The 25,341-nt window shown below is 39.4% G+C and overlaps 1 protein-coding gene across 14 annotated transcripts in view; it reads left to right on the top strand.

Moving 5' to 3' along the window:
* Window positions 1-25,341, top strand: part of KMT2C (lysine methyltransferase 2C) — a 198,718-nt gene that overhangs the window by 41,772 nt on the left and 131,605 nt on the right. For all 14 annotated transcript variants that reach the window (XM_037386995.1, XM_037386999.1, XM_037386989.1 and 11 more), the window contains 2 exons: window positions 7,470-7,558; window positions 20,760-20,898. In XM_037386995.1, coding sequence (XP_037242892.1) covers window positions 7,470-7,558; window positions 20,760-20,898 — 228 coding nt within the window. The remainder of the gene's footprint in view (window positions 1-7,469; window positions 7,559-20,759; window positions 20,899-25,341) is intronic.

Genomic DNA, 25,341 nt, shown 5'->3' with positions numbered 1-25,341 from the left:
ATAGATGTCTAAACAGTTTGTTTGAAAAGTAAAAAAAGAAAAGCTGAAAGATCTGAAAGCTTTTTATATGGTTTCTCACTACGATATTTGAACTGTCTCCAAATCTGAACGGCCCATACGTGTGGATCAGGCAACCTGGCTTCATATTAATGTCAAATTCAGATTTTCTCATGTATTGGTATCACAAAAAGGTATTGCAGAAGAACATTGCAGTGTAGTAGCTCTAGCCTCAATATTTCAGTCTGTAACTGGCTGTAGTAGAACTTGTGACTCCATGAGGATTTTATGGGCTCATATGAAAAATCTATTATTTTATGTATTTGCAACTGTTAACGATAATGAATCCTCCTAGTTTGGTCCTTGGCTGCTGTGACCGTCCATCTCTCTCGCTAGCCCACTGAGGATGTTCCCAAATGGGTAACAAGTTCGGAAGAAGATTTCATGGTCCTGTTAGTAAGGCTCTGTTTCTGCTATGGTAGAGTTCATCTGCTTCATCTTTTAGAAGAGTGATTCCAGACTCAAACTGAACTATAAGTAACTTCAGGGAAAGGTGGAGAAAACACTGAAGACAGTCACTTTGGCCAGGCCAGCCTCATCACCCAACAGTGTAGCTTCAGACCTCTGGATCTGGTGGCCTTCTGCAAAATTGAGTTGAAATTAAGATTTTTTTTCCAACTGTGAGATGCTGCTGCTACAGTAATTATGCCTCTTCGATTTGGGTAGACGGTTCTGACGAGTGCCTGCTGGCAGGACATCCTACTTTCATTTTCTGTCTCCCATGGAAAGTGATTTTGCTCCAATATTGGTCTGAGGACCAACGTAGTACAGGTAACTATGCAAGGGCAGTTGAAAATACAGATAAACCAAACTTCACATTTGCTTAAAAGTACTAATTCGTCTGGCCTTTAAATTGTAAGAACTGTGCAATGCAAATTCATTTTGACACATGATCTTTTACGCAAAACCTGTCTTGGGACAGCCTTTTTGCTTCAAGAGCTCTGCAGTCATCAGTCGGTTTCCCTTGTATTAGCTTACTTTCTGTCAATAGTAACTGTACTCTAGAATGAAAGCAAAGATGCATCTACGACATTCAGTACAAATAATCTTTAAAAGATTCCTATTTGCGTTTCTTTGGGTAGCATAGGAAATCTTTTGACAAATCTCACTTTCACAGGGGAGTACTGGAAAAGTTTAGATAAGAACCATTGTGTGGAGGCGAGGTTCTTTTTACGCTTTTTCTCAGACATCGCTGGTGTCAAAGGCTGTAGTATTTTTTATTATTATTTCAGGTGTTTAGTGCTCTCAGTGTAACTGTATAAAATATAGATGTGAAAAAAGTTTCAAGTCTGGACATGTTACATCCTGGGTGAATTAGTAGTTTTGAGTGAATGAATAATGTCTTCTAGATCATTACTGGTTGAAGGAGATGTAAGATGGGAAGTTGCAATGTTTTGGTTTGAAACGTAAGCTGGTTCACTTCTCTGTGATGTAGTAATTTATGAAAAGATTTTTATGCTTTATACATTAGAAGTTTTAAGATACACACTTTTCTTTGATTGTGCCAAGAGACTAATAGGCAATATCAAGTATATTTTTGAGATCTTGTAATAATGAAGCTGAAGGTTGAACAAGTTCTATAATGAGATAGTAATTGAAGTCTGGTTCTGTGCATGTTAAACAAACTACAGTCTCACTTCTATTACTAAAAGGTCAGCTTTTTGTCACCTTTGCATCACTTGTGATGTTTCTGTTGCAAATCTTTTCCGTATATCAGGGTCATTCTGCCTTTAATATACACGTAGCTAATAAAAGAAGTAAATAGGAAGAAAGTACATGGTGAGTTCTTTTTTTTATAATTCATGGAAGAAAATGTTGTGGAGGGCAAGTGCAGAAAATATTTTCACCTGTTAGTGATTGCTCAATTAAAAAATCCTCTTAAGAATCTTTTCAGTCAGAATCGGTTTGAAGCTGGAGTCAATATGATAGCGAGTTGCTTTTTTTTTTTTTTTTAGGCTTGCTCATATATAGAGCTATTGAAATTAATTCTAGCTAGCTGGCATGTGCCTTGCTTCCAGAGTCATATTGTTCATTTTATCCAGACTTGGAAGTAGAATTTTCTCAGCTCTTAGCAGTAATAAAGACTACATTGAAAAGTGTTCAAGAGTGGGAAAACCCCCCACCTTTCCATGTAGGTATTTCCATGAATCGATTCTTAACTTGCTTGCTGTGGTTCCCTTTGCATGGGGCTACTAGCTGAAGTTTAGGTATTCTAGCTTACACTTAAGCACAGTTAAACTTTTACAGCTGTACTTAAGACTTGTGGTTCAGAAATAGTGGGAGCATGTGCTTTCGCACACCTGTTGAAAAGATTCTTGAAAAAACAGTAACAGCTTTCACTTGTGAAACTGTCATGTGAACATTAATTCGTTACTAGCCGTGCTGACGGCAGCACTAATTGAACCTTTTTATAAATCATTCCTGTACCATCTTCCAGGGTAAGGCTGTGGACAGATGTTCATTTAACAAGACATCTGTGCTGGTTTAGGATGTTACTGTATCCCAGATGTTACACCGCTTTTTAAGGTTATTGGCCCTGTTTTATATATTTAGTGCCATCATTTTGCTCAGCAGTTTGCGAAGCGTAGCAAGGAAGGTATTTTCTCCCCTGAATGATCCAGAGGTTTCAGCATTTGAGAAAGAGGGGGAAGTTCTGGGGTAGTTCATATGTACACACTCTCATAAGGCTGAAATAAAATGCACTGTATAATAAGGTAGTTTTGATGCATGGTCTGAACAAGTAGTCACCTGACTTTGTTGATAGCAAATTAGAAATTGCCGAAACTGGTGTCTGGCAGTAACTTCTGGGAATCATAAACTAGCAGCCTGACAGTGATGGGCATCTGAGGATAGTAGCTTTGTCAGTTATTTTACGTGGTTCCAGGAGATGTTGGCCTACAGCCTTACTCCTGATCACTTAGTGGAAAGAATGAGTAAGATCCAAGATATGCTTTTGACCTACCTTGTACTTGTCAGGTTACGGTGCTATTGCTACCACCTCTAAAAAAAAAAAACCACCAACAAACCCCTAAAAACTCAAAACACGGGAAAAATGTCATACATTTAAAAAAAGAAAGAAAGAAAAAAAAAAAGCAGAACAGAAGTATTGTATTATCTGATTACTGACAGGTGAATAAGACACTTTTCCATTTTCTCCCAGCTTTGTGCATCCATGCTGCTCTTTGTGCAGTTCAGCAGAAGCCGCTCAGGTGCCTGGTGATCTTCCAGCAATGTTGGCAGGGTGCTGAGACAGCCTCGGCGAGGCTTTCCCCAGTGCAGGGGGAGTACCTAATGCTCTGCTGAGCCCTGCAAAAGGTTTTCGTGGACTTCTTTTTTTTTTCTTTTTTCCTGTGGGCTAAATTTAATTAGTTTTTTACCCAGAGAAGAATGACGAGATTTTTGTTTACTATGTTGTATTTAAAGATGGAGATTAATGAAAGGCATTAGCTCAGAAAGCTAATTGATAACAAATTTAGGAGTAGGTCACAAAGGATTTCAATAAATTACTCCATTTTATGCAAATACGAGTAAACTTATTGTAGGCAGTAATTACATTCAACTGGAGTCCCATATACGTAAAAAAGTGTAGCTTTGTCTGTTGACTTTGTTTCTTGAAATGCTGAATGTGCTTTAAACACTTAAAGAAGTTATATTTCTCTCAGTGGGTCTGTTCTTTTAAACGTAAATAGATGTGCTTTTGTTTTTTCCTTCTAAATTGAACTCTGTTGTAGGAAAAAGGCAAGTGAGAAAGCCAATCACAGAAACTTTGGCAGCAGTTCAACCTGCGCACCGAGCCCACCGCCTGTTGTACTGACTAATATTTATTGTTGTTTTCTTGTAGAGTCCGTAGTGGTCGGGCTCTGCCTGTACAGTTTGTTCTGGGTTTGCAAGCTGTAGGAGACATGGCTCATCTGTGTTTGGTGTTTCTGCTGTCGTGAGCTGATGGGTTTCTGCAATGATATGTAAAAAGCATGATGTGGTTACCCCTCCTAGTAAGAAAGTTTGGGATTGAACTTCGAGATCTAGAGCACAGCGGAGGTTGTAATGTTCAGTACGGCAATTCCGTGCTGCCTGGCTTTGTGTAAGCGAAGGGAGAGAGTCATGGGCTGTTGTAACGTTGTGATGCCTTTTCGCATCCTCCTTCAGAAGTCAAATCCCTGAAGAAGAACAGAGCACAGGTTGCTTTTCCTGCTTTATTTAAGAGGGAGTGGAATAAGTAAATAGAAAATAAAAAAATTTAGAGGGTTTCTCATTGGAAAAATGTAGTCTTATGCAAACCAGCCAAAACCTTTATGTGTGAAACTGTTAAAATGTATAAATTTAATACAAATAATATTAAACAACCCATTCTTACTACAAATGTTGATTGCAATGATTAGGTATGCTATATGGCCTCCTCAAATGGCATTTTCTGTGGAAACATTAAATTATAGTTGACAGTACAATGTATAGTTCACTGGTTTGTGACTTATTTTTTTTTCTTTATGCCAAACATAAATTTATAGGCTATAAAATCTCTTCTGCTGATTGTGAAACAAAAATAACTAGCAAAAATAAGTTAATGAAATAAGCTAGTATTTTTCCACCACTTCTTCAGTTTTATTTAAAACCTGCACGGCATTATGAAAGCTCTTTGTAGCATATTTGGAGAAGGGGAATGTCAAGAAAACACCAGACATGGTTATTTGTATCTTTTGCGAAATAAGCAATTATGTTTCATTAAATGAAACCTCTGATTTTCCTTGGTGTTAAATAGGTTGCTAAAATATGGGAGGGAGTTCAAAGAGTGACTATTGCTCTCATTTAAAGAAAATGTTTTAAAAGGCTTTGCGAGGTACTTCAGTGTTTATACATGAAATGTAGTTTTAACAGAAAATCTAAAGCTGTATGTAAACTATTAGATAAACATAAACAATCATCATCTTCCACTATCCAGCGATCCTCACCTGCAGGGTTGTGTTGGAGAACACTGAAATGGGGTATTTGTGAAGAAAGCAGAATTGTCATTTACATTTGTGATGATTTCAAAGTAATCCTGGTTTAGTACAAACTTGTAACTTTGTGTTGCAGATGGATAGTTCATAGAAGAGTAATTGGGATAGGATTTAGAAATAATCCCCATTCTTAGCTGGTTGTGTTCTGTAAAGCTTTTGAGCATTCCTGCACCGAGGGAAGTGATTTCACTTACCTGCATTCCCAGCCTTTCAGTTGGTGCTGGCTGATGTGCTGGGAGATTGTAAAGAACTACAACACATGTAATACTTAAATGCTCATGATTTCTTACCAGCTGCGTTGTTTTTCTAAGCATTAGAAAAGTGTTACCTCTTTCTTCCTGTATCTCAGTGTTGCTGGAAGAGCCTATTCTATCCAATGCATATGGTGTTCCATTTGTTCTACTCCCTACTCGTCATTATGGATGGGAATGAATCTGTGTGACCATCTCAGATGCTGCTATGAGAATAACCTGTGTCATTCCCACTTCCAAAGCACACATGTCTACCTTCCAACCAGCTCATCAATTGCTGTACGTGTGGATGGGCTGGTAGGGTGGCTGGAGGGAGGAGTAGAAGACAGTTTCTTCTGATTGCTGCGCCGTTCATTCTTGTTTAAGTATTTGTGAACCATGGGTTTTAAGAAGCTACACTAGAAGCTTGTAAGGTGGCAAGTAACAGAAGGGGATGCTGGCTTCCATCTCTTCTAAGAAGGCTATTACTTATTTTGTATGTTACGTGTATGTTGTCACTGCTTCTGGATAAGCAGGCAAGGGGAAGGATAGCCTTGTATCTCTAGGGTTCCTATTGCGCCCATGTTTTTCAGCGTTGTCCTGAACAGATTTCACAGGGATACCAAGAAAAATCCTTCTGTCCTTCATCTCTTCTTGGTTTCCTCTTCTCCCCAGCTCCTTTGTAAATTGAGTGCGTTTTTTTTCCAGGTGTTGAGCCTCTATTTAATTCTTCTTTCCCTCCTTTGCAGAGACAAAACTGGTCCCAACACAATTTTTGAAAGGGTCTTCTTGTTAGGTAGTCCAGGATAGTCACTTGTCTTCTAGCAGGAGAGTAATACATGTAGGCTCAAAAGATGGTTCCATTTCTGTGCATGTTATCCTCTTCGATCCATGAGAACGAAAGACATTGCATGACAGAGCTTATTTCATAGCTCATTTAGCAGATCCGGTTCTGCAGAAGTAGTTTGGATAGATTTAAGTACTAAAAGAGACTGTATAAAAAAAGGAAATGCTCGTTTTGGGATGATTTAATCACTTAAAAAAACACCACCAAAACCCACCAAACCAAAAAACCCTTTCCCGCCCAACACAGAACTAAACCCAAACCTTCCAAAATCCTCAGTGAAAAAGGAACCAGAATGGTTTTGCTGGAGGGGGGCAGGCGGGGTGCCCAAGTGCTGGCCTGCATGGCATCCTGATTCAAGGCATGGTGGTTGGGTGAATGGTTGCCTTGGAGCTCTGGGACATTGGAACTGCCGAGATGCCCCAAACTGCTCAGAATTTGTGTTCTTGGAATCAGAAGCTCCCAGGGTCTCCCGGGCTTTCCGTCAGCACACCAGGCAGGTTGCCAAGTAGCCTGAAAATTTGGGAGGCGAGGTGCCAAGCTCTTGGCTCCCTTTCAAATGGGCTGCTGAACAGCTGGGAATCTGGATGCCTGGGCTTCTCAACAACCACGTTAGTTTGCTGAAGAGCCAGGCAGGGAAAAAAAGGCTGGAATTTGTGGCACAAACCTGTCTGCTTTCTGTCAGACCTTGGTTGAAATTGAAACAAATCTGCCAGGTATTGTAGTTCTGATTTGCTTGTCCTCATGTGATGACTTTTTTTTAATGTGATGACACCTAGTCATCTCTCATAACATTTTATTTTCTGTGTCAAAATGTTTGTTTCACAGAAAATAATACATTTTAATTTAATTGCTGTAGTGTCATTATTCTTCCATAGAAATTTCTTCCAAGGATGCTCTAGATGTATCGGTATCTGTTTTATAGCGTATGTAACTACTGGCCAGATTCTGGATTGTATTCTCTTGTATCTGTCTACAGTTAGCTCCTGTGTGGAGCAAACAGGATACCCATATCTTAAAATCTTGCCAATTTAATGTATTTTTTTGTTCATTAAAAGTATGTTACTGTATTTTTCTTGTAAGAATAATCAGGAAAACTTCAGGGTCCAACTGCTGATTGTTGTTGTGTACGTTGTTGAGAATGGTACCTACAACAGGAAAAAAGGGGAGGAAACTTCTGATTTGTACAAGACTCAAATCATGGGTTAGCTTGAATGTTACACAATTTAGCGCTGACATTTATTCCTCCAACTGAAATGATTTAAATCCTAATTTAAATTTAAAACTTCAAAATTTTAAAAATGCTTTCAGTTTTAAAAAGCTTTTCCCTTTTTATGTTGGCAGGCCTCGGAGTAGAGGAAAAACTGCAGTGGAGGATGAAGACAGTATGGATGGTTTGGAGGCAGCAGAAACAGAAAACACTGTGGAAACAGGTAATGAGAGTGTAGTGTTGATGGTCTCTCATTATGGCTTCTCTCTTGGAAATGCATTTAATTATGCAGGACTTCGGTAGACAAGAAAGATTTCTTTAAAATTTTGTAGTACAAGATGTGCATTTGGGCAGATGTAAAAGGAAAAAAAACCTGTGCTATTTAAATCTATATCAATTAAAGCTATTTGAACCTATTGCTCCTAAATAGTCTAATGGGAATGCCTTCGTAGTTTAGATGTGCAGAGACTCTTTTTCTGGTTTTGCAAGTCTGTATCTAAGAAAAATAAAAGCTCTGAAGCGGTAGCTGCTATTTTTAGAATCACTGCCAAAATACAGTATAATTTATTGACCTTTACCTTCAGCTAACTACAGCAGATTATATACCAAAGGGATAACCAGGATAACCAAACGTTAATGCTTCCTACTGCCACTTAGGAAACAAGATAAATCTCCGTTCTCGCTTTGGTAAATATTTGTTGCGCTAATACCCAAATGCTTCAGTTACTAGAGGGATCTCGTTGTACTGGACCAAGTACTGTTGTAACAGTTTGCGATTTCTGTTCTGGCAGGTTAAGAGTCTAAAGAGACAAGCAGATGAGCTAACACACAAGATAAAGGCCATGGTGAAAAACTGTCATCCCTTTGCCAGGCACACGTCTGTAGCCATTTGCCTGTTTTTAACCAGGGACTGAATATCTGTAGAAGGATGAAACCTGCCAGGAAGGATGATGCCATGGCCAATTGGCGGAACTTCGTTGGTTTGGCAGAAATAAGCCTTAAAAATGCATTGAGACATAAGGGTTCATAAATTCAATTAAGTGGTCCTATATGTGTAATGAGCAAAGTGGAAGGAAGCACAGAGACACTAACAGCAGAAGGTGGTGGTCAGGGTGGCAGTTGCGTGGAAATGCCAGCTAAGTTAAGGAAATTGTCAAATTACTCTCATAGCTGCTAAGTAAAGGAGGTAAGCTTGTGAAGTCCTTCAAGATAAAGGCAAAAATCTGTGCTTAGTGTAGATCCATAGGGAGAACAAGCAGAGGACCTCAAAAGCTTGGAGCGAGTCCACAGGAGTGCCATAAAAATGATCAGAGGACTGGAGCACCTCTGCTATGGAGGCAGGCTGAGAGACCTGGGGTTGTTCAGCCTGGAGAAGAGAAGGCTCTGGAGACACCTTATTCCAGCCTTCCAGTACCTAAACGGGCCTTATAAGAAAGATGGGGACAGACTTTTTGGTAGGGCCTGTAGCAATAGTACAAGCAGTGATGTTTTAAACTAAAAGAGGAAAGATTTAGCTTAGATATTGGGAAGAAATTCTTTACTGCGAGGGTGATGAGGCGCTGGCCCAGGCTGTCCAGATCAGCTGTGGGTGCCCCATCCCTGGCAGTGCCCAAGGCCAGGCTGGACGGGGCTTGGAGCAACCTGGGCTGGTGGCAGCTGTCCCTGCCCGTGGCAGGGGGGTGGGAACTAGGTGATCTTTAAGGCCCCTCCTAACCCAAACCATTCATGATTCTGTGAAAAGAGCCAATTTTGCAGCAACAATTTTTATAGGCTGTACAGGGGCATGGTTGCAGTGATGAAAGCCTTAAAAGAGGAGGCTGAAATTGTTGAGTGGATGGAGGATGAGCTTTGGCTGTATATGCTGGTCTCTTGCATCTCACTTGCCAGATGTTGAGAAGGCTTTATACTTGAGACTCAAGACTTTGGGGATTGTCATGACTGTTTAGTCACAGCCCTGTGTTGAATTTAAGTGTTGCTAATGTTTTGTGGAGGGAGTCTAGATTAAAGCTTAATGCCAGGACGTTTGATTGTTTCATTCTGTCCATTGTTTTCCTGCCCCTGGTAATAAGCTGCTGGTGGTAGTGAACTTGGATGGTCTTTTCCAGCTTCTACAAGTAGGTAATTACCAGTTATTAGAGTAGAAGTTGTAGCAGGTATTTGTCTGTAGAAAAAAAGAGTAGGGGAAAGGAAGGCTAGTTCTAATTGTGTCCTATATTCCATTTATTACTCTTCCTATCCTATGTGCTAGAAACAGTCCTATGAAAATCAGCAAAGGGGATAGAAAGTGGTAAGTTTTGTAAATTTTAAATATATTATTAAAAAAAACAGAAAAGAAATTCGAGCTTAACAACTGCTCGTACACTACTGTGTAGAGCATTTAATGATAGCTGTCTATTTTTGGCTTTACATGTCATTATTAGCAAAGTTCCTCAATAGACATCTGAGAGTGGTTTTTACTTTGGAGGAGAAAGGGACACAGATAATTATTTTTAAGGCTCCAAGAGTGCATATAGATAAGTTTCTCCATTATCCTTCATCAAAATCATTCTGGCTGTCAGAGAGTGCTGATGCTCGTTTCTAAAGGTACACACAGCAGCGGAGCACTGTCCTAGAAATCCCGATGGACAAAGACTCTGCTGGGTCTGCTGCTGGAAGTGATGCACCATCATTTCAGTGCTGAGCCCAAGATGGTTTTGCAAACTGTACTCTTAAGTAAAAAGAAGCCTGGTAAAAATACATAGGTCTGAAGTCCCATTTTTACTGAGGAAACCAGAACAGACTTGAAAGACCATTACTGTGTTGAGCAATTTGATAGAGACAGAATTGCAATTACATTATTTTAAAAGTTGAATACCATGTGACTTGATAGAGGTTTAATCATATTAATAGAAAAAGCTGCTGCCTTTAAACCTTAGTCTAAGCACTTACCTGTGTTAATAATAGTGTTGGAGAATGAGTAATCCCAGTTTGTTGTTCCATGTAAAACTATGTTAATCAAACTGAGGTGTATTTGTGTTCTAGTTTATGAATTTCTGCTTTGACTGAAAAGGTCTTTTATGTTGTTTTCTTGCAAGTAGTGGACTTGTGGACTTAACAAAATTTGCTGTAGTAGCTGGCAAGCCAAAACACAATATAGTAGTATTACGAAACTTGAAACGAGACCATCTGAACATCTTGACATGTGATTTTTGACGTATTTTACGTCTCCATATTTCTAGCTTCTTTTCCATTGTTTGGTTCATGTGTTGAGAGTAATCAGGAATTCTACTGTGTGAGGTTTTCATTTCTTGTTTGGGTTTGGGAGCTTGTTTCTATTTTGCTTTATTTATGGAGTCTAGCATTAGTGGTGACCTTTTTTGAGTTAATTAGTTTTCATAAAATGAGGGAGGTCCATGTTACTTATGTTGTACTCAGTGTAATGAGCTCTACTTCTAGGGAAGGGAGCAGTGCAGAAGCAATGAGAGGTTTGTCACAGGGAGGGGAAAAAGGAGATGCCTCATATCATCCCACCTAGGATAAGGACATGTTTTCTAGCTGTCAAATCTTGTATAAGGGAAAAAAGCAAGGGGAGATGTAAGTACTAAACCCTATACATTATTTCCATTTGTAATGTTGACACAAATATTTTTAAAAAAAGGGATGGCAAAAATTCTTCCTGAAGTGACTCTTTCATAATGCTAAGGCACAGCCATTTTAATTGCAGTTTGGGAAACAAGTTACTGGCCTTACAAAATTCTGTAATCTCGTATGTAAAAAGAGGCAGAATTGGAAGCAAAGCAGGGTAAGCTGTGTGCTGCTCTGACCATTTCAGTATGGGTTATTATCCCCGCCAACTACAGTGATTTCTGAGCTCTGCCCATTTTCTGCCAAGTGCTGTGTTCACTTTGGTATAAATGAAAGTAGAATTCTTAAGGATGGAAAGAGAGGAGGAATTTGGAATTGGAAAAAGGAAATGCTGGAATTTGGAAAAAAAAAGGTCTGTTTGGAGCTTAGTCAACTTTTTCCTAAAAAATGGTGCTGGCAACTGCTTCTACTGAATCAATGGACTTCCAGCTTCTTGTAAACCTCAGAACAGACTCCTTTCCTTTACCCACCAGCTCTTGCTGATTTCTTGGCTCCTCCCTTAGTGACTTTTTTGCTTCTCAGCTTCAATTTGGTCTTTGCAGCTGTCTGTTCCTTCATTTTTCTTCACTGTGGTTTCCTAAGTGATGTTACACTGTTATTTCTCTACCCAGCTGATTTTGAGCTTTATCCATCCCTCCCATCATTTTAGCACCCACAGCATCATAGCATGGTTAATGCTGGCTGGGACCATCTGGTCCAGTCCTCTGTTCAAGCAGGGTCACCTGGAGCCAGTTGCCCAGGACCATGTCCAGACAGCTTTTGAGTATCTCCAAGGATGGAGACTCTACAACCTCTCTGAGCAACATGTGCCAGTGCTCAGGCACCTTCACAGTAAAAAAAGTGTTTCCTGATGTTTAGAGGGAACCTCCTGTGTTTCAGTTTGTGCCTATGGCCTCTGGTCCTGTCAAGACCTTCCAGTCATCAACACATTCCACCTTTCTAGCTATTGGTAAAATAGTTTGTTGTAGAATACTGGGTTCGCCTGTAGGTCCTCATGGGTTGCTTCTCTCCCTAAGAGTAGTTTTTTTCTGATGACTGACTCTGTAATGGCCAAAAAAACACAAACCACAGAAGTCTGGAAAGCATGTGGCTTTGTGCTCACATGTATATGCAAATATAAAATTGCTAGTCTAAAGAAAGAAATAATATAACAAATACTTCCTGGTAAGCTTTCTGTAGGTTTGGTGGCCCTTTGCTGTTGACGAAGACTCGACTTTGCTTCTTTGCCCTGTTTTGTGTTCATTTCAGCAAGTTTCTGTACTTGGTATTTTCTTGGTTCTGGATTTAAGTTGACTGAAAGTGAATTCTGTGTGTTAATTATTCCCTCTTTTTTGGAGAACATTTGTGAAATGTCTAGCTCATCCTAGATTCTATAAGTCTTCCTGTCTTTGTCACATAAAAATGTTGAAATTCAGACTCTGATCTGGGAGAAGTGCAATAAAATAAGTTTTAACTGCTGAGTCTCTTGGGAAGCTCATAGTAAATCCATCAGGTATTGATTTGTACTCTGTACGATGTCAACCAATTCTTATAATAAATTAATACTTAATACAGACCCTTACCTTCTCATCATATTTGGAGGCTTCAGAATTGATAATACATAAAAGAGCCTGGATGATCTTATCAAGTGATAGCTCCGTGTCTGTGCTACTGTCATTAGTAATATTATTATCGGACCCAGTGATGTTGCCTGGCCAGTTGATGTCTTGTTGGACTTCACATTAGCTTCCTGAAGATAAACCTTCCTCTAACCAGGCTCTTTTGTCTCTGGGCAAAGCACAAAAGAACCAGAAACAAACACTTCTCAGTGGAGGAAAGTTATCTGTGTAGAGGCTGCCAGAGGATTTTGGACTAATTCAGAATCTCATCAGCTTTGAAGCAGCCTGAAAAGCACTTTTCTAGAGAAAAAAATTCTTGCAGTATCCTACTTCTTAGAGCCAATACAGTCACCCTTTTGCAACAACCTGAACCATGCTGAGTAGAGCCTCCCACTAAGACAAACATGCTTGAGACCAAGTCCTGGTTTGGGTGACTCAATGGCAAAAGCTCTTGTCAACCTTGTTAACAGCAAAGATGTTTTAAAATCCACTTTGTGCTTTTCAGACAGATAGTTAGGCCTCATCACTATTCCACTTAGCACTTCCAAAATTAGTGAAAGGAAGAATGAACACCACTGAGGGTGTTGGCTGTAATCAGATTTGTCCATAAATATTTGGGGCAAATATGTGCTTAAAAATGCACTTAAATATGTTCGAAGGTAATTAATATTCTCTGTGCTCATTATAAAAGGAGTGGTTCCTTCTTTCTTATGCAGCTGGCTCCTACCTGTTCAGCCCCTGGAAAAATTAGCAGAACTGAAGCATTTTGTTGTTACTATTATAAGCATCTTTCTATTTTTTGTTGTATTCTGGTGAATTATTTGTAATGAGAAAACCAAATGCAACAGGAAGTTACTTGATGCTTGCCTTTAAATCATTACAGGCATGCTTGATAATAGTATTTATCATGCATGCTTAACATGGGCCATTTAGAAAAATCTGATTTTTTTTTTTTTTTCTTTCTGAGCGATATCTCTGTCTCAGGTGTTTTGAGAGCAGGTGGCATATTTTTGTAGTAGGTGGAATCTTTGATTTCCAAATAATATTAACCTCACTGAGTTTTCCATTCTGGAGATTATTTCTGAAATGCAGCCTCCTCTTTTGCGTATTTATTTGGTACTGCTTTTGCTGTTTTGTTATCAAACTATGCGTTATTAAACCTAACCAACAGGTTTTGGAAGGAGTTTTCAAGGCCCCAGAATATTCCACCTTCCCATTGCCCTGAAGCTTGACGCTGCTGCTGTGTCGTTAGTGACACGATGGGGAGAATTTGCGTTGACATTACTAGTCAAATATACTGAAACAGCAGCATGTAGCTTGTGTGCTGTACGCTCTTCTCACTGGAGACGGTGCTATTTTGTGTAACTGTATTAATTTTTAGTAATGTTGTGTTGAGACTGACTCTCTAGTTTGGTAGAAGAAATATTCAGGAATTCAGACCTCAGTCCTACCTAATTAAAATCATAGTATAAACCAGGCTGGCATTGGGAGTCCCACAAGCATCTACCCTAGTAATCCTTTTCTAGGTCAGGTACAAAAGGTAAGAAAGTAGCAGGTAAAATAAACTTATTTATGGTAATAAAAGAAGTACCCACATGCAAGGCACTGAAGGCTGACCATAGAGAAGGAAATGTCTCTTAAATTCAGTAGTAGTGCATGTAAAAGCATGTGCAGGGACAAATCACCATCCTAATTTTGTATAAATGAAAATTGCTCTCAGGTAGCTGTTGCTACCTAAGCAAGTGGTACAGTAGTTTTTCCAAGAATTGCAGGAGCTTTTAGAAGTCAAAGGAGGAACTAAAATTTTAAGAATTACTGGCAAGTGGATAAAGGGAAAAAAGCATCGGTGTGTATTTGTCTTTTCGTACTGTTGCTTTATAAACCAATTGCACGACTGCATGGTAAATGCCACGTGTGGTTCTGTTTCCCCTTCTCCAAAAGGGCAAGCTGTAATTGGGAAAGTACAGGAATGGCCAACGAGTACAGCAAGAAGTAAATAATAGATTCTGTGTGAGGATCAGTTAAGGTAAAAGAGGCCAACCTGAAATTATATGACTGAAGAGGTATTCGGTAGGGTCCCCCAGCGTGATGAGTGGTATGGAGAAAATGAACAGGGAATGATGATTCATTTTGTTTTGCAACACAAAAATTAGGGGACACCAGGTCACGTTCAGAGCACAAAAGGTAGGTGTGTTTGCATTCAGCATCTACTTAAATTATAGAATTCATTACTGCTGGATCCTTTGGGCGTAAGAAAATTTACCAGGTTTCAAAAAGGCCTGAACAAATTAGTGGAAAAATAATCACGAATGCTGTTGAGTATCACCCCTAGCTCAGAAAGTTCCTTGGTTGTGGGTCACTGGGACCTGGTTGTCCATAATGCAGTATGTTGTGTTCAGAAGGAAGGAAATTACAGTTTAAATGGTCCTACATTGAAAGCCTTATTTTATAACTGGTACACAATGTGCACAAAGTTACTTTCTGTATAAAATGTATTTAACAAATAGGAGTTCTATTTGAATGAAAAGTATCAAAATACATGCTGAAATGTACAAGAAAGAATAACTGCAGGCTTTCTTCTCATCTCCGTGTAACAATTGTTGCAGTAAGTAAATCACTGCAGTGTCCTTCAGGTAGGGAAAAACCAGCCGAGTGGTGGTTTTAAAAGAAAACACATGTGCAACACTTAACAAAGAAACCCCAAGAAAACACTTTTGATACAATTGTAGGTTTTGTTGTTTACTGTTGTGAATAAAATTTTACAGTGTTGGCTTAAGATGAAGAATGTATGTGTTTGTCCATGGAGAAATGGGTCTTGCATGTTGTTATGACTGTCACACTCAAACCTCAGTATGCTTTTCCCCCTCTCTCTCCCATGGTTATATTTTTAGCTGGCAAGAATATGTGGCTACAGACTCTGTGCAGCCCAAGTAATGGTGGTGGCTATTAGCAGCCATCACTCCCTGCATGTCTTCCAACATACCCTGGCTTGGCTTGCTGGTGTCTGGAAGGGTTGCAGGTGATCTGAACGGGACTGGTTAGCTGTGGTGTGTCCATTTTGTTCCCCCATGTCCAGCTGCTAAAACCTATACGTAGGAAGTTAACAGTACGTGAAAAATTTCTGCACATAGGTGATCACTGTGTGTGCCAGTCTGAATTCCTCAGATGCTAGCAGAAGCGATGTTTCTATGAAACTGCGTCTGGAACAGTAACAGAATTATGAACTCTGACTAGTGGAAGCTTTTTTTATTCCTAAATTGGGGATAGTAAGTGAAACTTGATCATTAAAGTACTAGATAGGCATTTTAAATTCATAACTTACATTCCCTTGTTAAGATTTCTTTTCATACTGTTGCTACATTGACCCGGTTTCTTTAGCTGTCTAAACTATTAGAACTAGAGCACTTTGGTGTTGCTTGTACTTCTGTGGACCCCTTCAAAGCTTGTCCCATTAGCTGTTTTCTGATGCTGCACTACCCCTTCCTTGTGCAAAAATACCAGTTGCATCTGCTGGTTAAAAGCTTGTTATTCCCTTTTGCAGAACATCTCAGTAAGCAACAGCTGAGACTCCTGGATTGTCCCTGCTGTGTTTGGTGATAGTTATTTTCCAGCCTGCAGTACTTCCTGTTCTTGCTGAAAGGTTTGGAAGCTCATGACATTTGCTTTGTTGTCTGCGAAATTAGCAGTAGGTCTGACAGGTCCCAACCAGTAAACTGGTTAAGCGGTCAACTTGTTCTGTCTAAAGAGCGATAGAATATTTATTTTATATGTATGATGGCTGTTTTGATTCCTCCCCAATATTTCTATATACTGAATAATATGAGATGTTAAAGGAGGGTTTTTTTGTGGCAGAACTCTTAAGAGTATTTTCAGTTTTTAACTTGGAAAGTAGTTTCCAACTTTAAAAAAAAACACAACTTGAATATGTTGCTGTCGTCTTTGCCCAATGACCATAGCAGAGCCCACACATCTATCTCCTTATCTTGCTGTAGAATTACCCAAGTGGCTTGCAGAATAGTGTCTTGTGATTACTAGAAAACAGTAAAGGATTGTTTGTAACAAAAGAACATTTTAGATCTTCAGTCAGTGTTGCGTCTTCACATCCCCAAACAAATTTGTGTTCATGTAATAAAACTCTTGCCGTCAGCAGTCACCCCCTCCCCCCAGGCATGCATATGACAGAATCACGGCCACAGGTGGACTTACAAAAAACAGGGCTTCCACCTATGAGTCTTGATGCCCGCTGCATGTCTCTTACATGGGGAGAGGTTTCTAAGGCACCTGGAGATAGAGCAGGAAAAGAGAAAATGGTCAGTTCTATTCTGAACGTTACACATTTCTGTATGAGACATGTAAGTGAGGAGACCAACTACTATCAGGAAGGTGGGTAATCCACATAACTGACTGAGAGTGGTGTTTGCTGTTTGTTACTTTGTTTGTTTACTGCATTCTGCTCTAGAAAGAGGAATACCAATAATTACTAAGAGAAGAAATTTGTCAGTGCTTAAAATATGGAAATGTTGTAGAATTTTTTTTTCCTCCTTTAAAAAATTTCAAATTACTTCTTAAACAGTACAAAACCTACAGATTCTCTTTTCAACCCTGAGCCCAGTGTATACATATCTTTCTTAAGCAAATGTGATGAAAGTGTTAATTAAAAGAGAAATTCAGTACCCATGCTATAAAATTTACCAATCCCAGTGACTTCCCTGCATGTCTGTCCCCTGTCTATGTTAGGCAATTTTTAAATATTTTTTTATCTCTACTATTTCATATCTCCATCCCTGGAGACGTTCAGCTGTCCTGGGCAGCTGGCTCTGTCCAGGTGGCCCTGCCTGGGTGGGGAGTTAGGCAGGGTGACCTCTGGGCTGCCTTCCAGCCTCAGCCATGGTGTGATTCTGTGAATATTGCCTGAGTTGTAAAGCGTATGGAAGTCTCAACCCTTTTGATGATCCATGTAGATAGGAACTTTGCTCCTTATCCTTTTGGGGTTTTCTTTTAACCTTAGTAAGAAAAGGCTTTCTGTCCTCACCAGGCAGGTGGGAAAGAACTATTGATGTAATTGTCTTCAAACAATAAAAATTTTCTATATGTTTCCCAATATTTTCCTAATGTTTTAGTAAAGGATAGTGACATTAAAAAAGAATTTGGGGACATTTGGGAATTGTGCAATTAGCTGCTTTAATTCTCAGTTCCCCCTCCAACTCATTATACATGAGCAAGGCCTTCATTGTGACAGAAAAAGTCATGAAAATAGGATGCAAAATAAAGCCTTATATATGAATCTGCAAATGAGCTTCACATTTATTAATCATTCATAGTTCCTTCATTCCCAGAAGCTTCAAAGTAGGATGCCATAACCTAGCCTGATGAACGTTCATTAAATACAGTGAAAAGCAGTTAATGTATTGTGCCAGATGCTTCCAAGAACATCTCTTGAGGCAGTGCTGAGGGTATCTGCTGTCCCATTGCTACACCAGTGCTGGACTCCCATCTCCTAGGAGTTGGACTCATGAAATGCACTGCTTCCATTCTTCCTTAATCTTCTGTTGGAGAACTTTCACGAAGTCTAAGTATGGCATGCACAACTAACATAAACGCTATTTTCATTCTGTTCGGTGAGCACCGTGTTTTCAGTCTTCCAACGGCATATTGAGACACAGTTTGGTTTATTGCAGAGACAGCAGTTGAGATGTTGTTTGTCTCATTTAGTATAATTTGGGTTCTTTCTTTTCTAGAGAAGCAAACAGCAGGGGAAAAAGCACCATAAGGATGTAAGCTCATCTAGTCGTAGTGTGTAGTGAAACAATCTGTGTCTTCTCACACAGTCCAGAGTTCTTGAGAATGAATTAATGCCCGTGAACTTTGCCTTCCCACTGTAATGGGTGCCCATTAATGTATAATGAGATGAAAGCTGGCAAGGAGTAAATGGCTTTTGCTTGCTTCAGAGTTTCTGCATGCAGAGAATAAAGCAGAATTCCTTTTGCAAAGTTTTACTAGGTTAAATAAAGTCACTGAGATGGTTCAGAGCAAGGCCACAATTTCTGGTGGTCTTCCTTGAGCACTTCATGCGTGTTTGTCCTGGACTGTGTTTTGGGGTTTGTTTTTATTGATTTGACATCTGCCTGTCTCATGGGTGTTTATTTTTAAGCTCTTCATTGAGGTTGTAATTAGAAATTCAGGGGTTATTTGCACAAAAGTTATCCTTCGGATCCAATATACTTTGGAAACACAGTACAGATCATTATGAATGGCTCCACTGGACACTGCCTGTTGTGGGAATCCTCGTCCAGGAACAATTGCAGAGATTGTTTGTTCAGATGTGCCAAAAACTAAGGGTGTGGGGTTTTGTTTTGTTTTCTGTATGGAGCCATTTACTATTACAAGGGATGTGTTCCCAACAGGATATTTATTTAGTGTCAAATGATTGTCCAGAGTTTTATTTTTTTTCAGGACAGGTTGGTGGAATGGTTTAACACAAGCCATTTGGCTTTCAGACAGGAATAATTTTTGGATGTTTCAGATGTCCAAAAACATTTCAGATGTATGTTACTGAGTAGCTTAACTGAAATAGGTGAAGGAGTTCCAGTTTACACTAGCTCAAATAAATATCCGGCACGCCCAGTCATGAACAGGAATGGCTTACTCTTCCCCCTCCACCCCCCACCCCCCCTTAATTTTGTGTTTCTGTCAGTATGTTTTATATGCCTTCATTGGGGATTTAAAATGTTGTACATTGTCTTCCTAAATGAGTTCACTCCAGGTTAAAGAATATTTTTACTTCAACCTCTGTACATCAAATGAGAAAGATTTCCCATTCTCCGTGTGCTGTAGTGGGCATATAATTTCAATATTACAGACAGAGCTGTGCCGTTTTACGTTCCGAGAATTTTCGTCTCTTTCATTGTTCTTATTTATAAGATTAAAGCTTGTAGCAGGTTTTTGTGCATGCTCACCCATGTGGCAGATTCTTCTGCCCATCCATTTCTCCACTTGAATCATTTATCCTTTGCAATATTTGATTATATCTTGACACGTTGTGTATCTTTGCTTAAATCTTCTAAATAATTTCTTGCTTGACTGTAGCTGGACTTCTTAAAAAGAGCTGTATGTATTGGCCTCTTAGCTCAAACCCACGTTCACTGGAAGGTTTAGGTGGCCTGCAGCCTGGGTGCATGTCCTTGGTCTAGCTCTGTTGTGGAGACAGGTGGCAGTCGTGGACACTGACAGGAGGAGGCACTAGTGTCTTAAGCTACCAAAGAACATCTGCAAAAGTCCTATGATTTTTATGTTAATTAAGTTTCAAAATCAAAGTATGGAGGAGTGCAGAAATTACAAAGCGTATTGCTCTAAAGCCTTCAGCCTTGTTCCTGTGTTCTGATGAACTTGGAGCCTCACATTGCTGGGTCCTCCTGGAAAATCCTGGGTTCACTTAGTGCAAAGGAGGAAACCAAATGGGAAGAGGATTTAAGTTGTACAAACAGTGGCAATTTGGTGTTCCATGTTTCTGAGCAGAAACAAACTTTCTAGGCAAACAGTAGCATTGTCAGCTGTAGATGTATGTATTTCTGTCCTAAAAGGTAGTCTAAATAAAAACGAGGCTGCAAATGGTTTACATTCCTGCAGTTCAGAATGGCGTTTAAGGTGGCATAAACAGTGTCCTTCCTTCCTTCACCTCCTCAGCCCTGTGCTAGCATAGGGTTAGTGTAACCAGGAATGAGCTAGTGCGGGGAACTGGTCAAAGTTAAAGCTAATCTGGGAGGAAAAAAAAAAGATTTATTATGTCCCAGCTGAGAGTGCTCACCCTGATGTTTGTTAGGGATGACGGAGCAGGTGCACAAGACGAGATGTGGGGAGAATGAGAATGTCTGACGCTGCAACCTCGTATGAAAAGGTTGTCATTGAACAATGCTTCCCCTGCCCCATTGCTCATTACTTATTGAACACCTTTAGTTCACAGTGGTACACAGTGTAACAGAAAAAAAAAAATTATAAGCATTCAATTTCATGTTTTAGCTAGAGGTGAAGGGTAATATTTTCCTACTTGCTTAATTTTGTTGTGTCTGCGAACATAGAGATGTGGGTTAATCTATCTATAAATAAAATGGATGTTTGCAGAACAAGGGAAAGCTTACAGATGTTTTTATAGTCTAAATAAATAAAATAGTAAATAAATAAATATGATTCTTATTTTTTAAACAGAAGTCAAAGAGCAGTCTGCAGAAGAGGATGCCCAAACGGAAGTGGACAGCACCAAGCAGCTAACACCAGTCCTTCAGCACTCAGTATCTGAGGAGTCTGCAAGCTCCACTGCCTCTGTGGGTGTGGAAGCTAAAACCAGGTTAGTGAGCCAGGCGGCGGGTGCTGAGCCGGGGCAGGGCTGGGAGCGTAACGCGGTGCAGAGTGCTCGGGGTGCACACTTGAGCCATGCTGCTGCTGCTTTGAAGTGCTGGCAACAGCAGCCTGCGCTTGAGACTGATGGTTTAACCGATGTTTAGGGAGGTGAGGGTGAAGAGCACGTTCCTTGGGTCGTTGTCCTCAGAAAACACTGGTAAACCCTTGAATTACAGCGTATTAACTGTTTGACTTAAAACAGACATAAGTGATATGAGATAAAATGTGATTACTGAGGCTTTCCTAGTGTGAAAATGGCATATTTAGCAAATCCACATAAAGTTATTTCTGAAGTTTCAGTTTGGATGCCTGTATTTTCAGGAACAAAGTAAAACAAATCCCTTGTCATTTCTACTGTGTTCTTCCTTATTTCAGAATTTTTAACACAGAAAATAATGTTTGTAATTTTTTTTGAAGCTTTTTTATAGATTTCCTGAAAAGCAGTGCACAGTACTAATTACTTTATTTGAGGGAAACCAGAACGCAGTGTTGAAACAGTGTTGCAGAACTCTAGCAGAGCTGCTCTGTTGAAGCCCTCAGAACAGCTTTTAACCCAGTAGTGGGTCTCTTCTGCTGCAGAGATTGCTGTTAACAGTTACCAGAGAGTTACAGGTGTAATTACATTTTGACAGACTTAGAATCATTGTCATCATTTTACTTCCTTCTAATCCAACACAGAGCGTATTTTCCATGTGTAAAAAAATTACTTCATCTACTTGCTGCATATATAATTTTCATGTTTTACATGCTCACGAACTTTTTAGGTTCTGAGAGGTACTTCCCTTCTTGCAGAGGATTTTGGTTAAATAGATCTCATTTGTATATCGGAATGAAATACGCAAAAATTTCTGTTCTTAATGGAATTTTCCAAAGCTGTTATTAAATTAGTAGCTGTTAGTAAATCAGTAGAGCAGCTTGAACTGAACAGCTGTTTTGGTTCTTTATTTGACCTTGTTTTGGATCACTTGCAAAAGTTTTAGTGCTGTTTCATCTGCTTTCTATTCTTCTCAAGGTTACTTTCTTGCTGTTGTCATGAGTAGTTGAAGGCAGCATTTTCCCTAGACATAAACTTGCTTCTTAAAAGTTGAACAACAGTCTTAAAAAAAATGCTGCATGGTTCAGAACCAGCTCTTATTTGCTCTCAATTTACTCTTCTTTCCAACTGAAAGTGTTGACTTCGATTAATCGAGATTGAAAGACTATTATGGGCTCCTTGCTCTGGCTGATCAAAGCATTAAAAAGCTAAGTACTATTAATTTTTAATTAAAATAACAATGATCAGACTGTGTCTCTGACGTTTTGGAAAGAAATGTATTAAGGAGATATGAAAGTAAATTGGGAGTCATAGGTTTTTCTGACCCCAGGTAATTTTTGTTCCAGACTTAGATGTAGAATTGGTGTTAGTTGCAGAACTTATTGATAACCTCATAACAAAAAAAAAAAATTGGGAAAAAAATAGATCTCAGGATTTTTTGGCAATGTGTCTTGAAACCTATCAGAGGAAAGCCTCTTATGATCTGTGATTTTTCATCAGTCATCTGTAGCATTGTCTACAGTGTGCTGACACTGCCACTGTGTCACGCAGGGGTCGGAGGACTGGATGCTGGGTGGCTTGACTCCATTCTCTTAGGAGAAAATGCGACATGAAATAACACACACTGATGATGCTTGGCTGTGTATCGGTGGGAGGAATTGTATCAAGATTTAGGTTAAGGGGTGACTCCACAGAGACTTTAGACCTCTAACTTGGGGAAGAGTTTTGAAGCTGATTTCCAAATAAGTCATACTTATCAGCTTCATCTCGTGGTTTTTTTTTTTTTTTTTTTTGTAAGCGCTTCTGTTCTTAATCCAAATGGAAGTATTCAGATACTTAGAAATAACTTCAGGTATGTGAGACACAGGAGAAACAGGAGAATTATGGGAGTCTATTATAACAGTGCAGAAATTGCCTAGAACACAGAAAAGAACCAAAGCCTCCACCAGACGTAGATGCAGGTGTAGGTGGAGCTACTTTTGCATCACTTTTTTCAGGGTATAAGACAATTCTGGGTTTCTATCTTTGGTAGTGAAGATAAAGGAGTTAGAGAAGCACAGGACACAGGGCATACAATGAAAGTCTCTTACATAAAGTAATTAAATAATTTGTTACTGGAAAATAGTGATTTTTAACATAGTGGAATATATCAGAACTAGGATGGGGATTTCAGTGGCTGGGAGATTAGCCAAAGCTTGGCTTGTGTGGTATTTTTCTTTGCATCCCTCCTAAGACTGAGGCTAAATAAGAAAATTCAAGAAAAAGGTGAAAGAGAAGATGGTTAATGTTGGAACCTATCTGAGGTGGGATATGGAAGTCCAAGAGAACTATTGACTGCAAATGGGGTTGGGGCAGGGAATTTAATAACAGATTTAGGATTACTGCTCAGAAATCAATGTGCTAAACCCCATTAAAATAAATAGTATCTGAGCCATACTGGGGTAGGGAGGCTGAAAGGGGTCAGGCGTGTGTGTGTGTGTGAGCTCAGAAGGAATGAGTGAATTATTGACCACATGTGGGGAGGGGCAATAACGTCAAACAAAGATAAACTATCGAGCCTGGCAGTGGTAAAAGTAATGCTGCCAGCTCTTATATATCAAGAGCGTCACGGGTTTTGGAGCCTTTTTCCTTTGGTTCTTCCCTTTTTCTTTTTATAAGCCTTGTGAGAAGCTTCTGTCAGCCCAGGACTTATGGCTGAGTGGAATCCAGCTTCTTCGAAAGGAATCTGCTCCCATGGTTTGTGCTGCCTGCAGAGAGCAGGGGAAGTGCTGCCCATGAGGCAGGCAAGCAGCCAGAAATGGGCTGCGACTTGCAGCAGAGCCTACTTCTGCCTTCCTCTTCTGTTTCCCACATTATCAACTCCAGGCATTAAAAGCTAACGAGAATGGCCTAGAAACACAATTTCATAGAAGAACAAAACACCTTTTGATTCATTTTACTTTTCATGTACTTTCAGAGACTGTAAATTGCATTAATTGCACATTTTCATTCCTTTTGCCATAATGATGAAGACATACCATTCTTACGATAAGTAAGCAGAAGCTGAGGTTTTCACATAGGTTTTTTGATTTTGGTACTTTGGTCTGCTAAATATCTGCTCTTATGAGACTGTCACTGAAACTACAAAAAAACCCTTGGCAACACACCTTCCTGCTTTCCTGCTTCACTTGTAATTGGACAAAGCACGTTAATTTTCATTCCAGACCAATTGCACTATTCCCCCTTATTTGTTGCTGCTAAGATCAAATTCAGAGTCTGGAGGTGGAGGGCTTTATTCCATCAAAAAGAAGTGGTTGGTGAACATCTGTTGATTGTTTGAACAAAAAAAAATGGTAAAAAAGTAGCAGTGAACTTCTTTGGCTTCATTCCTTATCTTTTTTTGTGTGTGTGTGTTTGTTTTTCTTGTTTTAATCTGCAAAGAGAGCACATTGCAAAACTTGAAGCATTCAGTAGTGCTCAGTGGAAAATGAAATAGTGGAGTGGCAGACAGATTAGACAATCTGGACAGAGTAACGGTGCAGTGATGGAAGGAGAAGCTAGATCTTTAGGCAGGAAGGACTTAGATAAAATATTTAATATTAAAATATGTTTAAAGCTGTTAAAGTTGTAAAGTCAAGCACAAATTTTAGGAGACAACAGTATTAAGATGATTTTGGAACTCTTAATTGTTTCTTTTTATGCAAGTGTATTGTGATATGTGTAGCTTTACATAAACGTTTTTCTACAAGAATTCTTTCTGCAGAGGATGGACCTCATGCACAAAACAGGGCACTTGATATCATTGCAGAGTTTTGCCGTTACACTTCGAGATCTAGATCCATGTAGGCATTTACAGTATCTTCCTCTGAAGTCAATGACTGTCTTCTGAATCTGCAAAGTGGAGATAGCATTCCTTTGTGTTACAAAAATAAATTATTTAATAATAATGAAGTCATGTTTCAGTGTTATATTAAAGATGAGTCTAGCCCAGAATGAAATTACTCATTTGGCTTGCAGGGCACAGTTTTAATGTTGTCAGTAGGAAAAGACTTAAGACTACACACTGAAAAATGATTAAAAAGTTAAATATTTACTGGTTGTCCATCCTGTCTGTTCATGCATCGACTAGGGAAATCGTCTCAAGAAGAATTTTATGTTGGATCGTTGTTAAAACAACTCTACCTTAGATACACAGGGTAGGGAGGGACCTTTGGAAGTCATCTAGTTCACCTCCTTTTCCAAGGCAGATAGCTACAGCTGTCATTCCTGACAGAAGTTTGTGTAAACTGCTCTTAAATCTTCCAATCATAAAAACTCCTGATCATGCCTAACCAGTCCCTCCCAGTCTCTTTGTTTCTACTGTTGGAAATGGTAAAC

This window comes from Falco rusticolus, chromosome 4, assembly GCF_015220075.1.
Source record: "Falco rusticolus isolate bFalRus1 chromosome 4, bFalRus1.pri, whole genome shotgun sequence".
NCBI lineage: Eukaryota > Metazoa > Chordata > Aves > Falconiformes > Falconidae > Falco > Falco rusticolus.
The sequence above is the reverse complement of the archived record's forward strand: the minus strand, read 5'-3'. Positions and strand labels throughout refer to the sequence as shown.